An 18,011-nucleotide genomic window follows, 5' to 3' on the forward strand; every position below is an offset into this window, starting at 1 on the left:
ACAGACTCTAACTCCATCCACCTCATTACAAATACCTCCATTTCATTTCTTTTTATGGCTGAGTAATATTCCATTGTATATATGTGCCACATCTTCTTTATCCATTCATCCGATGATGGACACCTAGGTTGCTTCCATGTCCTGGCTATTGTAAACAGAGCTGCAATGAATATTTTGGTACATGACTCTTTCTGAATTATGGTTTTCTCAGGGTATATGCCCAGTAGTGGGATTGCTGGGTCGTATGGTAGTTCTATTTTTAGTTTTTTAAGGAACCTCCATACTGTTCTCCATAGTGGCTGTATCAATTTACATTCCCACCAACAGTGCAAGAGTGTTCCCTTTTCTCCACACCCTCTCCAGCATTTATTGTTTCTAGATTTTTTGATGATGGCCAATCTGACCGGTGTGAGATGATATCTCATTGTAGTTTTGATTTGCATTTCTCTAATGATTAATGATGTTGAGCATTCTTTCATGTGTCTGTTGGCAATCTGTATATCTTCTTTGGAGAAATGTCTGTTTAGGTCTTCTGCCCATTTTTGGATTGGGTTGTTTGTTTTTTTGTTATTGAGCTGCATGAGCTGCTTGTAAATCTTGGAGATTAATCCTTTGTCAGTTGCTTCACTTGCAAATATTTTCTCCCATTCTGAGGGTTGTCTTTTGGTCTTGTTTATGGTTTCCTTTGCTGTGCAAAAGCTTTTAAGTTTCATTAGGTCCCATTTGTTTATTTGGGTTTTTATTTCCATTTCTCTAGGAGCTGGGTCAAAAAGAATCTTGCTGTGATTTATGTCATAGAATGTTCTGCCTATGTTTTCCTCTAAGAGTTTGATAGTGTCTGGCCTTACACTTAGGTCTTTAATCCATTTTGAGTTTATTTTTGTGTATGGTGTCAGGGAGTGTTCTAATTTCATACTTTTACATGTATCTGTCCAATTTTCCCAGCACCACTTATTGAAGAGGCTGTCTTTTCTCCACTGTATATGCTTGCCTCCTTTATCAAAGATAAGGTGACCGTATGTGTGTGGGTTTATCTCTGGGCTTTCTATCCTGTTCCATTGATCTATATTTCTGTTTTTGTGCCAGTACCAAACTGTCTTGATTACTGTAGCTTTATAATATAGTCTGAAATCAGGGAGCCTGATTCCTCCAGCTCCATTTTTCGTTCTCAAGATTGCTTTGGCTATTCGGGGTCTTTTGTGTTTCCATACAAATTGTGAAATTTTTTGTTCTAGTTCTGTGAAAAATGCCAGTGGTAGTTTGATAGGGATTGCATTGAATCTGCAGATTGCTTTGGGTAGTAGAGTCATTTTCACAATGTTGATTCTTCCAATCCAAGAACATGGTATATCTCTCCATCTATTTGTATCATCTTTAATTTCTTTCATCAGTGTCTTATAATTTTCTGCATACAGGTCTTTTGTCTCCTTAGGTAGGTTTATTCCTAGATATTTTATTCTTTTTGTTGCAATGGTAAACGGGAGTGTTTTCTTAATTTCACTTTCAGATATTTCATCATTAGTGTATAGAAATGCAAGAGATTTCTGTGCATTAATTTTGTATCGTGCTACTTTACCAAATTCATTGATTAGCTCTAGTAGTTTTCTGGTAGCATATTTAGGATTCTCTATGTATAGTATCATGTCATCTGCAAACAGTGACAGCTTTACTTCTTCTTTTCCGATTTGGATTCCTTTTATTTCTTTTTCGTCTCTGATTGCTGTGGCTAACACTTCCAAAACTATGTTGAATAATAGTGGTGAGAGTGGACAACCTTGTCTTGTTCCTGATCTTAGTGGAAATGGTTTCAGTTTTTCACCATTGAGGACAATGTTGGCTGTGGGTTTGTCATATATGGCCTTTATTATGTTGAGGAAAGTTCCCTCTATGCCTACTTTCTGAAGGGCTTTTATCATAAATGGGTGTTGAATTTTGTCAAAAGCTTTCTCTGCATCTATTGAGATGATCATATGGTTTTTCTCTTTCAATTTGTTAATATGGTGTATCACGTTGATTGATTTGCGTATATTGAAGAATCCTTGCATTCCTGGGATAAACCCCACTTGATCATGGAGTATGATCCTTTTAATGTGCTGTTGGATTCTGTTTGCTAGTATTTTGTTGAGGATTTTTGCATCTATGTTCATCAGTGATATTGGCCTGTAGTTTTCTTTCTTTGTGACATCTTTGTCTGGTTTTGGTATCAGGGTGATGGTGGCCTCGTAGAATGAGTTTGGGAGTGTTCCTCCCTCTGCAATATTTTGGAAGAGTTTGAGAAGGATAGGTGTTAGCTCTTCTCTAAATGTTTGATAGAATTCGCCTGTGAAGCCATCTGGTCCTGGGCTTTTGTTTGTTGGAAGATTTTTAATCACAGTTTCAATTTCAGTGCTTCTGATTGGTCTGTTCATATTTTCTATTTCTTCCCGGTTCAGTCTCGGCAGGTTGTGCATTTCTAAGAATCTGTCCATTTCTTCCAGGTTGTCCATTTTATTGGCATAGAGTTGCTTGTAGTAATCTCTCATGATCGTTTGTATTTCTGCGGTGTCAGTGGTTACTTCTCCTTTTTCATTTCTAATTCTATTGATTTGAGTCTTCTCCCTTTTTTCTTGATGAGTCTGGCTAATGGTTTATCAATTTTGTTTATCTTCTCAAAGAACCAGCTTTTAGTTTCATTGATTTTTGCTATTGTTTCCTTCATTTCTTTTTCATTTATTTCTGACCTGATCTTTATGATTTCTTTCCTTCTGCTAGCTTTGGAGTTTTTTTGTTCTTCCTTCTCTAATTGCTTCAGGTGCAAGGTTAGGTTGTTTATTCGAGATGTTTCCTGTTTCTTGAGGTAGGCTTGTATTGCTATAAACTTCCCTCTTAGCACTGCTTTTGCTGCGTCCCATAGGTTTTGGGTCGTCGTGTCTCCATTGTCATTTGTTTCTAGGTATTTTTTGATTTCCCCTTTGATTTCTTCAGTGATCACTTCGTTATTAAGTAGTGTATTGTGTAGCCTCCATGTGTTTGTATTTTTTACAGATCTTTTCCTGTAATTGATATCTAGTCTCATAGCGTTGTGGTCGGAAAAGATACTTGATACGATTTCAATTTTCCTAAATTTACCAAGGCTTGATTTGTGACCCAAGATATGATCTATCCTGGAGAATGTTCCATGAGCACTTGAGAAGAATGTGTATTCTGTTGTTTTTGGGTGGAATGTCCTATAAATATCAATTAAGTCCATCTTGTTTAATGTATCATTTAAAGCTTGTGTTTCCTTATTTATTTTCATTTTGGATGATCTGTCCATTGGTGAAAGTGGGGTGTTAAAGTCCCCTACTATGATTGTGTTACTGTCAATTTCCCCTTTTATGGCTGTTAGTATTTGCCTTATGTATTGAGGTGCTCCTATGTTGGGTGCATAAATATTTACAATTGTTATACCTTCCTCTTGGATCGATCCCTTGATCATTATATAGTGTCCTTCTTTGTCTCTTGTAATAGTCTTTATTTTAAAGTCTATTTTGTCTGATATGAGAATTGCTACTCCAGCTTTCTTTTGATTTCCATTTGCATGGAATATCTTTTTCATCCCCTCACTTTCAGTCTGTATGTGTCTCTAGGTCTGAAGTGGGTCTCTTGTAGACAGCATATATATGGGTCTTGTTTTTGTATCCATTCAGCCAGTCTGTGTCTTTTGGTGGGAGCATTTAATCCATTTACATTTAAGGTAATTATCGATATGTATTTTCCTATTCCCATTTTCTTAAATGTTTTGGATTTGTTATTGTAGGTGTTTTCCTTCTCTTGTGTTTCTTGCCTAGAGAAGTTCCTTTAGCATTTGTTGTAAAGCTGGTTTGGTGGTGCTGAACTCTCTCAGCTTTTGCTTGTCTGTAAAGGTTTTAATTTCTCCATCAAATCTGAATGAGATCCTTGCTGGGTAGAGTAACCTTGGTCAGGCTTGCTCTTTCTAATTCAGTCTGCACATTGCAGCCCCAGGGATCTTTCTAAAATTCCAGTCTGGCCATGTCATCCTTTGCTCTGCATCCTTCAGGACTTCCCCATTCCTCTGCTTCCAAATATCACTGTCTGGTCCCCGGTAACCTACCTGGCCCATCCCCTGCCTCTCTTCCCAAAGCACTTATTCTGGGCTGATTTTGAGTCCCTAAATCTCTGCGTTTTTGCACATTCTGTCTCCTAGCAAACTCTTTTTCATTTGCTAAGTCTCAGCTCAAGTACCATTTTGAATCCTGCCCTGACTGCCCAAAGCAGATTTAGGCACCCCCTGCCAGAGTCCGTACATTGGACCCTGTACATACACCCATTACACTGGCTATCACAGGACATTGTCATTGATTCCTTATAGGTCTGTCTCCCAAAGAGACTAGGAGTACTCTGAGATCAGGCACAAGAACTTTTCACCTCTGCATCACCAGCAGGTAGCACACTGTCTGGCCATGATATGCACCCAATCAGCATTTACTCAATGAATGGATGGATGAGTGAATTGTACCTTTTCCAAATCAACAGGTGTTCCAACAAAGTTGCCTCAAATTTACTTGGGCTGCTGACTTGGCTTAAAATTCAGCTTCCTGGGTCCCATCCCAAACCCCAGAACAACAACTTCTAGGGGAAGAGCTCAGGAGCCTGCATTCTAACAAGCTCCCGGAGAACTGTTTTGCGTATTAAGTTTGACAGGCACAGCTGTTACCCTTCTGAGATGCTACTCACCTGTCTCCTTACACTGGAAATCCTGTCCACACTGTGCTTGCTTCACACAAGCTGTGGGACTGTGACAGCTGGCTTGGTCCCAGACAGTCCCACTGCAGATGGTTCCCCCGAACTTGTTTGGCTGCAGGAGGCTCCGGTATCTGTACTAAATCAGATTTGGAACCAGACGCATTCATTGTCTATCAATCAACTGAAATTGGTGCAGGCAGGTCTCAGCTTAACATAAGGAATGACTGTCTAATGATTGAGAGCTGCCTGCAAAGCTGTCTTTTGCGGGGATGAGTGATCATAAATGGCGGTGTTCAACCAGAGGTGGCACTGTCACCAGCTGGAATATTGAGTAGGGCCTCCAAGCATCAAATGACAGGTTTGGACTGGTTATTTCTAGGGTCTTCCTAATTGCTAGGAAGGACCTCTGTCTCCCCCTTCTGAAGCCAGTTAGTACCTATTCATCTTTCAAGACTCACGGTTTACCTCCTCGGGAACAAACTTCCCTAACTAAGTAATATATTCTCAGTTCCCTATGTACCCTCTCTCCTAGCACTTGTCATATAAGGTTGTGATTGATTGTCCACTTCTTTGTTTACCTTTCTCACTAGCTTAGGAACAATTTGCACATAGGGTTAGGGTCAGCAAAGGGAGGGCCGCGTCTTATTTGGCTTCATATACTTGGCACTTGATCTATGGTCAGTTACATGGTAGTCACCTTTAAAAAGATGTTTATCACTTTTCCTTTGAAGAATTTCTTCTGGTCATGGCATTTCCTCTTTCCTTGTGGCATGTCTCATATGGTTCAGGTGGGGGTGACGTCACCCCCTCAGTCACAGGACGTGTGGATGTGAACGAGGCAGGGCAACCAGAGTACCAATCATCTGCCAAGTTGCAATGATTGGTTCATGACTCAACCTTATGGCAATCAAAGTCCTCTCTGGGAAGTTTCTTTCAGAACTATTGGAAAAGATAGTTTCTTTTTAGCTGAAGTTGCTGGGAATTGTGGGTATCAAGTGGCCATCTTGCCTACTATAGAAAGAGCCCATCCAACAATTAGAGAGACAAAAAGAGCTCTGAAGACATCATCTGAGGCCCTGTGTCCAGCTCTGACTGCAGATGAATAAATACTTATTGAAGGAAGGAGAGAAAGAATAAAAATGCATGCCAGTCTTGGGCTCAATGTTTTTATGACACTGTCTTCTCTACGGTGTACAGTGTTAGATACTAGCGTATCAGGAAGAAGCTGAACAGTAAGATATTCCAAGAAATTGAAGTTCGATCCCTGTCTTTAAGAAGCTTAGAGATGGTTGAGGAGATAAAAAATATAACAATATAAAACATGCTGTATGAAGAGCTTCACACGGAGGGTCGATCAGCACCATATTTTCTGCCGTCTTTTAGCCCACAGGCCCTAGCTTCAAAACTGTTAATAAGTAAATAGGAAGGCAATGATTTGAGAAGTAAGCGAATTGAGTTCCTGACCTGAATCTATTTATTACTTGCTGTGTAAAGTTATCAGTGCCTGACACTTTCTGCCTCAGTTTCCAAATCTATAAAATGAGGTGGTTGACTGAGTTGACCTCACTAATCACAATTACTAATGATTCCTTCACCTGTGTCCTATCGTTGAAAGAGCACAGGCATGAGATTAGACCGACTTAGGTCCAAATCCTGGATTCACTTACCTACTGCCCGTGAGCAAGTCACTTATCTTTTCTGAGCGACCATTGTCTAGTATGTAAAATGGGTGTGATGGCACCTTACCTCGAAAGGGTTTTGTGAGAACTAAGTGAGAGAAGGTCTGAGGACACACCTAGCCCTGTGCCTGGCATATCATTGGTGCTCAATAAATGGAAGTGGTTTCCACATCATTATCATTATCAATGCAGCCTTTTCCAGATGCTTCCAGGGGTGAGTGTGAAGCAGTGAGGCTTCCCCTCCCTTTCCTCTTGCCCACTTCTGCCTACTTAACTGCTCCTTAGCAAAGAGGCAAAGGTAGCAAAAAGAAGTGAGGATCCAACCTGCCCATTTGCCTTCCCTGACTTTCAGTTAAGAACAGCAATAAAAGATTTGTAAACTAGGTGAGAAGAGATTATAATTAGCGGTCAATGTGGGAATAGGAGGATATCTTCATTTTCTACCCACGCTCTTGCCCCACAATGCAGTAAATAAAAGAGAGCTCATCATACAAATGTATAGCCAATTCTCTTTCTCAACCTTGAAAACATTCATCAGTTATAAGACGTGAAGTTACCATCATGGTGATGATGGTGATGGTAGCTACCAGTTATTGAGTGCTTACTATTGCCCAAACCCTTTACATTCTTTATGTCAGTTAATCCTCACAAGTCTAGGGGGTTAAGTACTATTAATGATCTCATTTTAAGCTGGGTTAGAATTTCAGTTCTGCCACTTACGGTATATGTGTCACTGGGTAAATTACTTAGCGTCTCTGACCCTCGGTTTTCTCATCTGTAAGATGAGAGAGATAAGAGTGTTCTGAAGATTAGTGATAACACAGGTAAAGACATCAGCATTCTGCCTGGTTCTGGTATGCGCTTAGTAATAATAGTTATCAACATCGGCTTCATCCTCGTAGCCAGCTGTTGGGCTACTCTGGAAGGATTATGACTGAGTGGGAATTGGATTAGGTGACCTCTAGTATCACTTACTACTCTCCATATAGCTCCGGGAGAGGCAGGAGAGGCATATAGCTCAGGTTCACGGGCATTTTGGAATCAGACTGACCAAGTTTTAAATCGAGGCTCTGCCGCATTCTTACTGGGCAAACTAAGCAAAGGGATTGAGTGGTGTCTGTCACCTACTGTTGGCTGTGAAAATCAAATAAGAAGATGATTTATTTAAAGCATTAGCACACAGTCCTTGGTATACAGAAATTATTTAATAATGGCGACTATATATTGTCATTATCATCCTTCCTGTGGTTTCTGTACTTGGAATGATGGTGCAGACATGAGGTTCATTCCCACCCGCTCCTTATTTTCTAGGTTGTTATCAAATAATGAAGACATTGTGTTGCAGAAAGGTTGGTAAGGATACTTCCCTAGGGCCTTCTCCGTGCCATTGCCCGTGGTTGGTATCATTAAGACATAATTTTCTTTTCTAGCTAGTAGAAAATGTTTCTTTCCAGAAATGCACGTCATTGATTGGGTGATTTTGAGAGGAAGAAAAATATTAATAGAAAGAAACTCAGATGGTCTTTCAGTTAAAAAATTAACAGAATTTAATTATTTTAAGGATTACTTTAAAGACACATGTCTTTTTGAGTCCCTAAGAAAGTAATAAATGTTGATTTAAACTGTAAGTCATTCACCTGTGCTATCTGCCATCTAAACTGCAGCACAAGAGAAAAATGTAGCTTTAGGATGCTGTTTAAATGTATAATAGGTTGACTAAAGGCCATGCAAAGAAATTAAGTCCTAATCCTTGAAAGTTGTAAATGTTATCTTATTTGGAAAAAGGATCTTTGCAGACACCATTAACTTGGAGAAATTACTCTGGATTATCCAGAAGGACCCTAAATGCCCTCACAGTGTCCTTACAAGAGGAAAGCAGAGGGAGATTTCACATAGACACATAAAGGAGACACACAGAAGGGAAGGGGTGATGCAGACAGGAGCAGAGATTGGAGCAAGGCAGCCACCAAAAGCTGGAAGGAGCAAAGAACGGCTTCTCCCCTAGAGCTTCCAGAGAGAGCCTGGCCCTGCTGACGCCTTGATTGCAGACTTCTGGTCTCCAGAACTCTGAGAGAATACATTTCTGTTGTTCTGAGCCAACCAGTTTTTGGCATTTGTTACAGCAGGCTCAGAAAACGAATCCAGGATGTCAAAGCAGAATGAGAATTGGGGGCCAGATATTTTTAAACTGGGACATCTAAGATTCTTTGGCATATCCTAGAGATGGGAGAGGCAAAATCATAAATTTTAGCCTTCAAAGTTGAATACACTAGCTCCAAATGGTGCTCTGCCAGTGTCATCAAAACTTCACAGGGCACTTTTGCATCTAACTGAGGAGGGGTTCTGGAGGCAGGAGGACTGTCAGTAAGCTCTGCAAGAGTATCACTCAGGTGAGAGAAGAGCAGGGCTCGATTCAAGGCAGTGGGAGTGGGGCTGGAGAGGAGGGCACAGATAGGAAGTATAGAAACAGCTCACATTTATTGAACACTTACTTTGTGCCAGATGCCATGAAAAGCACTTTGCATGCATTACTCATTTAATGCTCTCAGTAACTCTATGGTGTAAGTACTGTTTCTACTTCCATTTATAGATTAGGAATCAGAGGCAAAGAGAAGGTGAAAATTATTATATCCAAAGTAACACAGAAAATAAGGTGCAAGCCAGAATCTAAGCTGCAGAGTCGAAGCTAAAAAACAGGCTTGACAGCAATAGGCTAATAGACAAGGTTCGGGCAGTGGTGTACCACGTCTGGGCTGCACCCACCCTGGGTGCATCCAGTGAAGGCATGTGTCGTCTGCAGAGATTTTAAAATACTAAGAAAACGGAATAGAAGTTAGTCTTCTTTCTATTATCACCATGAGCCAGTGATTCTGAACAAAGACAGAATTGTAATACTCCTCCCTGACAGAGCCAAGTGCTCTCAACATCCCCCTTATGCCACTGAGTTTAGCGATCATCTTGGACCAGTTAAAACCACTTAGATGGGCAAGATAGATACACATCTGTTCATTGGGCATGTCAGCCTTTTCAGTGCATGAAAGTGAAATCCTCAGGAACACCCTGTGTGACATGCTTTGGTTTATCTCAGTTCCTCATAGGTCATGCACAGCTTGGCATTTTGTTCCTAAGCCATTGGTCCCTCCAGATGACCCTCATTAGAAGGTAATACATAGGCCAGGACCCAGAGAGGCCAGTGGGGATCAGTGTGCCCATGTCCGGAGGGCCACTTTTCTAAGTGGCATCTAAGCCATAACATAACACATCTTTTGCAGCCTCATCCAAACGCCTTACAAACAAAATCAGAAGAGGCAGAAATAAGTTCCACCAGCCACGTGCGTATAGCTTCTGAATACCCTTTTCTCCCCAGACCTCTAGATTTATAGACGAGACTGCTTATCTCCATTTGAATGCCTAGTACACAATTTAAATGTTTAATGCTCCAAAATTGGTCATAAATGTCTCACCTTTTTCTCCTGGCATGGAAAGCAATCTGTCCACTCTCCCCAGTTGCCCAGCTGGCAGGAAACAGCTGTGGGAGTAGAACTCTGAACAGCCCGACTGACTCTCCTAAAGAGAGAAGACACCCCTTGCTTCAATTTTTAAATTTTTTATCATGATCATTTTAATTTTTGTAATTATAAATTCAAAAAGGTCTTTTAACATGACAGTATCTTAGTAATATGAAAACAGGTGCTGAATTTTTCTCCAGCTTTATTGAGGCATAATTGACAACAATCGTATGGTATATTTAGGATGACCAACGTAATGGTTTGACATACATATACATTGTGACATGATTATCACAGCCAAAGGAAACACATCCATCACCTCCCATAGTTGCCTTTCTTTTTCTTTCTTTCTTTTTTTTTTTTTTTTTTTGGTGTGGTAAAAACACTTCAGATCTACTCTCCTAGCAAATTCCAAGTGTACAATACACTATTACTAACTATAGTCACTATGCTGTGCATTAGAACCCCAGAACTTTTTCAGCTTATGACAGAAAGTTTATATCCTATGACCAACCTCTCCCCATGTTCCCGACCCCCCAAGCCCCTTGTAACCACTATTCTACTCTCTGGCTTTATAAGTTAGACTTTTTTTAGAGTCTACATATAAGTGAGATCATGCAGTATTGTCTTTTTCTGTCTGGCTTATTTCACTTAGCATAATGTCCTCCAGGTTCATTAATGTTGTCACAGATGGAAGGATTTTCTTCATTTTTTATGGCTGAACAGATGCTTAATTTTTTAATTTATAAAGGTTACCCCTTGATTTGGGCATCTGGGTACCTGTAGCTGTAGAACACGAAGCAATATCACAGTGTATATTCCCTTAGCCTTAAAGTTATCTGGAAGTGGGAGTGGGGATGGAGCAGGGAAAGGAGAGGAACGTCCATAAATGCAGTTATTCTTACTTGGAACACTGGGCTGTAAGGGTACTTCTAATACTAGAATGATTCTATCTTCCTTCTTAAGAATTGCATGTGCTGTTTTTGAAACAAAAGTTATATGGCCTAATGCTCTTTTCTTCCCCAATATTTTATTGTGGTAAAATACATGTAACATAAAATTTACCATAACCATTTTGAAGCTTACAGTTCAGTGGCATTAAGTACATTCATATTGTTGTGCAACGATCACCAGTTTCCATCTCCAGAACTCTTTTCCTTTCCCTGCATCAATTTTGAGATGTAAAATTTAAGCAACAACAACAGGAAGAGTTGTGCACGTTTTCCTTCTGATCATTTCCAGTTTTAAGAAATGAAGAATAAGAATTTATTGTGCCTCTACTGTATGCAGGGATGATGCTGTAGTACTTCAGAACTCATGCTAATTATGCTGTGAACGGCTCCACATGATGAATGATGCCCCCTATGCTGAAACCCCAAACAGGAAGCTCTAGGATCATCAGGAAAGTGATGTTCACCTTTATCGCTGGTTCTCAGACTTTGGTCCCAGGAACATTTTATACTCTAACATACTATTGAGGACTCTGAAGAGCTTTTGTTTAACCGAACTGTGTCGATCGATAGTCACAGAATCCAAACATCAAAACTGAGAAATTTCGAAATACTTATTTATCCATTTAACATTACAATAAAACCGTTACATGTTACCATATATGTTTATTTTAAAATCCATTTCCAAGAAACATAATTATTGAAAAGAGTGTTACTGTTTTATGTTTTTGCAAATCTCTTTTGATGTCTGGTTTAGTAGAAAGCAGCTAGATTCTCATTTCTGCTTCTTCATTCAATATGTTGCTTTATGTTGCTTTGGTTGAAATCTATGAAGAAACTCCAGCCTCATACAGTTATGTAGTTGAAAAAAATTATGTAGTTGAGGAGTGTTTTAATAGTCTTCTCAGATAATTGTGGATGTTCTTTGATGCTACACCAAATCTTGAAAAGCAGTCATTTCTTAAATGTTAGTTGCACTTGGAACCTGAAAGCCTATCAATGAATTTTTTATACTCTGTTACATTAAAACCCATTGATCTATGTATCCTTTAAATGTATCTGGTACCCATACATGATTTTTATAACATCAGACATTGGAAATTTAGAAAACAATGGTTCTCTGAGTGTACATATCTTAAAAATAGTCACACATTTCACTATGACATATTAATAAGTCAAATTTATTAATATTAACAGTGATCTCAAGCTCATGGTAGTGAATATGTTTTCCAAAATTTTAATTTTCGTTTGAAAGCCCAAATTTTGTCATTGGTAACAAATAATGCCGTTTGTTTTCCTGGAAGTAATAGGCCCTCTGCTCATTTTTGAGACAATGTCTGCCAAGTATCTTAGCCTGAATAACCATAGTTTGTGTGGCAGTTATTCTGTCAAGTAAAAACAGTGTTCCAGGAAAAAGGCATCAACACTGACTTACAACTCAAACAATTGCTTTTTCTCAAGAAAAAACATGTACTGTACCCTCATACTTAGGTACAGTAGAAGTTCTTTATGCATCTTTTCCATTTTGCCACAAATAATATTTAAGTAACATGTATTCAAAGATTGGGTTTTAATAAAATTAACAATTTTAACTATTTTCAGGACTTTTCTAAGTGAAACAATTTCTTTCCTGTGAGTTTGGTGTCAATGCCTTGATTTGCATCAAGGCCACAGTAGTTTTAGCCACCATTACTTTTTTTTTTTTTTTGAATTTTTGAAGTTTATTTAATTTATTTTTTTATACAGCAGGTTCTTATTAGTCATCCATTTTATACATATCAGTGTATACATGTCAATCCCAATCTCCCAATTCATCACACCTCCACCCCCCACCCCCGCCACTTTCCCCCCTTGGTGTCCATACGTTTGTTCTCTACATCTGTGTCTCTATTTCTTCCCTGCAAACCGGTTCATCTGTGCCATTTTCTAGGGTCCACATATATGCATTAATATATGATATTTGTTTTTCTCTTTCTGACTTACTTCACTCTGTATGACAGTCTCTAGATCCATCCACGTCTCAACAAATGACCCAATTTCGTTCCTTTTTATGGCTGAGTAATATTCCATTGTATATATGTACCACATCTTCTTTATCCATTCATCTGTTGATGGGCATTTAGGTTTCTTCCATGACGTGGCTATTGTAAATAGTGCTGCAATGAACATTGGGGTGCATGTTTCTTTTTGAATTATGGTTTTCTCTGGGTATATGCTGAGTAGTGGGATTGCTGGGTCATATGGTAATTCTATTTTTAGTTTTTTAAGGAACCTCCATACTGTTCTCCATAGTGGCTGTATCAATTTACATTCCTACCAACAGTGCAAGAGGGTTCCCTTTTCTCCACACCCTCTCCAGTATTTGTTGTTTGTAGATTTTCTGATGATGCCCATTTTAACTGGTGTGAGGTGATACCTCATTGTAGTTTTGATTTGCATTTCTCTAATAATTAGTGATGTTGAGCAGCTTTTCATGTGCTTCTTGGCCATCTGTATGTCTTCTTTGGAGAAATGTCTATTTAGGTCTCTGCCAATTTTTGGATTGGGTTGTTTGTTTTTTTTAATATTGAGCTGCATGAGCTGTTTATATATTTTGGAGATTAACCCTTTGTCCGTTGATTCGTTTGCAAATATTTTCTCCCATTCTGAGGGTTGTCTTTTCATCTTGTTTATGGTTTCCTTTGCTGTGCAAAAGCTTTGAAGTTTCATTAGGTCCCATTTGTTTATTTTTGTTTTTATTTCCGTTACTCTAGGAGGTGGATCAAAAAAGATCTTGCTGTGATTTATGTCAAAGAGTGTTCTTCCAATGTTTTCCTCTAAGAGTTTTATAGTGTCTGGTGTTACATTTAGGTCTCTAATCCATTTTGAGTTTATTTTTGTGTATGGTGTTAGGGAGTGTTCTAATTTCATTCTTTTACATGTAGCTGTCCAGTTTTCCCAGCACCACTTATTAAAGAGACTGTCTTTTCTCCATTGTATATCCTTTCCTCCTTTGTCATAGATTAGTTGACCATAGGTGCGTGGGTTTACCTCTGGGCTTTCTATCTTGTTCCATTGATCTATATTTCTGTTTTTGTGCCAGTACCATATTGTCTTGATTACTGTAGCTTTGTAGTATAGTCTGAAGTCAGGGAGTCTGATTCCTCCAGCTCTGTTTTCTCCCTCAAGACTGCTTTAGCTATTTGGGGCCTTTTGTGTCTCCATACAAATTTTAAGATTTTTTGTTCTAGTTCTGTAAAAAATGCCATTGGTAATTTCATAGGGATTGCATTGAATCTGTAGATTGCTTTGGGTAGTATAGTCATTTTCACAATACTGATTCTTCCAATCCAAGAACACGGTATATCTCTCCATCTGTTGGTATCATCTTTAATTTCTTTCATCAGTGTCTTATAGCTTTCTGCATACAGGTCTTTTGTCTCCCTAGGTAGGTTTATTCCTAGGTATTTTACTCTTTTTGTTGCAGTGGTAAATGGGAGTGTTTCCTTAATTTCTCTTTCAGATTTTTCATCATTAGTGTATAGGAATGCAAGAGATTTCTGTGCCTTAATTTTGTATCCTGCAACTTTACCAGATTCATTGATTAGCTCTAGTAGTTTTCTGGTGGTATCTTTAGGATTCTCTATGTATAGTATCATGTCATCTGCAAAGAATGACAGTTTTACTTCTTCTTTTCCAATTTATATTCCTTTTATTTGTTTTTCTTCTCTGATTGCCATGGCTAGGACTTCCAAAACTATGTTTAGTAATAGTGGTGAGAGTGGACATCCTTGTCATGTTCCTGATCTTAGAGGAAATGCTTTCAGTTTTTCACCATTGAGAATGATGTTTGCTGTGGGCTTCTCGTATATGGCCTTTATTATGTTGAGGTAGGTTCCCTCTATGCCCACTTTCTGGAGAGTTTTTATCATAAATGGGTGTTGAATTTTGTCAAAAGCTTTTTCTGCATCTATTGAGATGATCGTATGGTTTTTATTCTTCAATTTGTTAATATGGTGTATCACATTGATTGATTTGTGTATATTGAAGAATCCTTGCATCCCTGGGATAAATCCCACTTGATCGTGGTGTATGATCCTTTTAATGTGTTGTTGGATTCTGTTTGCTAGTATTTTGTTGAGGATTTTTGCAACTATATTCATCAGTGATATTGGTCTGTAATTTTCTTTTTTTGTAGTATCTTTGTCTGGTTTTGGTATCAGGGTGATGGTGGCCTCATAGAATGAGTTTGGGAGTGTTCCTTCCTCTGCAACTTTTGGAAGAGTTTGAGAAGGATGGGTGTTAGCTCTTCTCTAAATGTTTGATAGAATTCACCTGTGAAGCCATCTGGTCCTGGACTTTTGTTTGTTGGAAGATTTTTAATCACAGTTTCAATTTCATTACTTGTGATTGGTCTGTTCATATTTTCTATTTCTTCCTTGTTCAGTCTTGGAAGGTTATACCTTTCTAAGAATTTGTCCATTTCTTCCAGGTTGTCCATTTTATTGGCATAGAGTTGCTTGTAGTAGTCTCTTAGGATGCTTTGTATTTCTGCAGTGTCTGTTGTAACTTCTCCTTTTTCATTTCTAATTTTATGGATTTGAGTCCTCTCCCTCTTTTTCTTGTTGAGTCTGGCTAATGGTTTATCATTTTTGTTTATCTTCTCCAAGAACCAGCTTTTAGTTTGATTGATCTTTGCTATTGTTTTCTTTGTTTCTATTTCATTTATTTCTGCTCTGATCTTTATGATTTCTTTCCTTCTGCTAACTTTGGGTTTTGTTTGTTCTTCTTTCTCTAGTTCCTTTAGGTGTAAGGTTAGATTGTTTATTTGAGATTTTTCTTGTTTCTTGAGGTAGGCTTGTATAGCTATAAACTTCCCTCTTAGAACTGCTTTTGCTGCATCCTGTAGATTTTGGATTGCATTTTTCATCGTCATTTGTCTATAGGTATTTTTTGATTTCCTCTTTGGTTTCTTCAGTGATCTCTTAGTTATTTAGTAATGTATTGTTTAGCCTCCATGTGTTTGTGTTTTTTACGTTTTTTCCCCTGTAATTCGTTTCTAATCTCATAGCATTGTGGTCAGAAAAGATGCTTGATATGATTTCAATTTTCTTAAATTTACTGAGGCTTGATTTGTGACCCAAGATGTGATCTCTCCTGGAGAATATTCCATGCACACTTGAGAAGAAAGTGTAATCTGCTGTTTTTGGATGGAATGTCCTATAAATATCAATTAAATCTATCTGGTCTATTGTGTCATTTAAAGCTTCTGTTTCCTTATTTGTTTTCATTTTGGATGATCTGTCCATTGGTGTAAGTGAGGTGTTAAAGTCCCCGACTATTATTGTGTCACTGTCGATTTCCTCTTTTATAGCTGTTAGCAGTTGCCTTATGTATTGAGGTGCTCCTATGTTGGGTGCATATATATTTATAATTGTTATATCTTCTTCTTGGATTGATCCCTTGATCATTATGTATTGTCCTTCCTTGTCTCTTGTAACATTCTTTATTTTAAAGTCTATTTTATCTGATATGAGTATTGCTACTTCAGCTTTCTTTTGAATTCCATTTGCATGGAATATCTTTTTCCATCCCCTCACTTTCAGTCTGTATGTGTCCCTAGGTCTGAAGTGGGTCTCTTGTAGACAGCATATAGATGGGTCTTGTTTTTGTATCCATTCAGCAAGCCTGTGTCTTTGGTTGGAGCATTTAATCCATTCACATTGAAGGTAATTATCGATATGTATGTTCCTATGACCATTTTCTTAATTGTTTTGGGTTTTTTTTGGTAGGTCCTTTTCTTCTCTTGTGTTTCCCACTTAGAGAAGTTCCTTTAGCATTTGTTGTAGAGCTGGTTTGGTGGTGCTGAATTCTCTTAGCTTTTGCTTGTCTGTAAAGCTTTTGATTTCTCCATCGAATCTGAATGAGGTCCTTGCCGGGTAGAGTAATCTTGGTTGTAGGTTCTTCCCTTTCATCACTTTAAGTATATCATGCCAGTCCCTTCTGGCTTGTAGAGTTTCTGCTGAGAAATCAGCTCTTAACCTTATGGGAGCTCCCTTGTAAGTTATTTTTCATTTTTCCCTTGCTGATTTCAATAATTTTTCTTTGTCTTTAAGTTTTGCCACTTTGATTACTATGTGTCTCGGCGTGTTTCTCCTTGGGTTTATCCTGTATGGGACTCGCTGCGCTTCCTGGACTTGGGTGGCTATTTCCTTTCCCATGTTAGGGAAGTTTTCGACTATAATCTCTTCAAATATTTTCTCTGGTCCTTTCTCTCTCTCTTCTCCTTCTGGGACCCCTATAATGCGAATGTTGTTTCATTTAATGTTGTCCCAGAGGTCTCTTAGGCTGTCTTCATTTCTTTTCATTCTTTTTTCTTTAGTCTGTTCCGCAGCAGTGAATTCCACCATTCTGTCTTACAGGTCACTTGTCCGTTCTTCTGCCTCAGTTATTCTGCTATTGATTCCTTCTAGTGTAGTTTTCATTTCAGTTATCATATTGTTCATCTCTGTTTGTTTGTTCTTTAATTCTTCTAGGTCTTTGTTAAACATTTCTTGCATCTTCTCAATCTTTGCCTCCATTCTTATTCCGAGGTCCTGGATCATCTTCACTATCATTATTCTGAATTCTTTTTCTGGAAGGTTGCCTATCTCCACTTCATTTAGTTGTTTTTCTGGGGTTTTATCTTGTTCCTTCATCTGGTACATAGCCCTCTGCCTTTTCATCTTGTCTATCTTTCTGTGAAGGTGGTTTTTGTTCCACAGGCTGCAGGATTGTAGTTCTTCTTGCTTCTGCTGTCTGCCCTCTGGTGGATGAGGCTATCTAAGAGGCTTGTGCAAGTTTCCTGATGGGAGGGACTGGTCCACCATTATTTTTACACTGTCAGTGCAAACATAAACACAGTGAAAAGAGCGAATATTGTCTTAGTATTATTGTAAAATTGTTTTGAACTCCCAGGCATCACCCTGAAAAGATCTTGGGGACTCCCTGGAGTCTGTAGACCACACTTTGAGAAACTCTGATCTATAAAATGATGCTAGTATAGAGCACCAGCCCTATTATCCCTTCAAAAAAACTTCAGTGCTCAGGTCACCATCTTCCTCTCTACTCCAGTTCCTCTCATCATCCTGGGAGACCTCAGCATCCCTATAAACGAACCATCCAATGCT

The 18,011-nt window shown here is 38.6% G+C and overlaps 1 protein-coding gene across 1 annotated transcript in view; it reads right to left on the minus strand.

Moving 5' to 3' along the window:
* The window catches only part of C8A (complement C8 alpha chain), a 68,985-nt gene that overhangs the window by 40,353 nt on the left and 10,621 nt on the right, over positions 1-18,011 (minus strand). The window contains exons 2-3 of the mRNA XM_061186529.1: positions 9,869-9,971; positions 4,717-4,861 (exon numbers count right to left, since the gene is read on the minus strand). Of these exons, the coding sequence (XP_061042512.1) occupies positions 4,717-4,861; positions 9,869-9,971 (248 nt within the window). The remainder of the gene's footprint in view (positions 1-4,716; positions 4,862-9,868; positions 9,972-18,011) is intronic.

The sequence above is a fragment of the Eubalaena glacialis genome, chromosome 3, assembly GCF_028564815.1.
Source record: "Eubalaena glacialis isolate mEubGla1 chromosome 3, mEubGla1.1.hap2.+ XY, whole genome shotgun sequence".
Lineage (NCBI taxonomy): Eukaryota > Metazoa > Chordata > Mammalia > Artiodactyla > Balaenidae > Eubalaena > Eubalaena glacialis.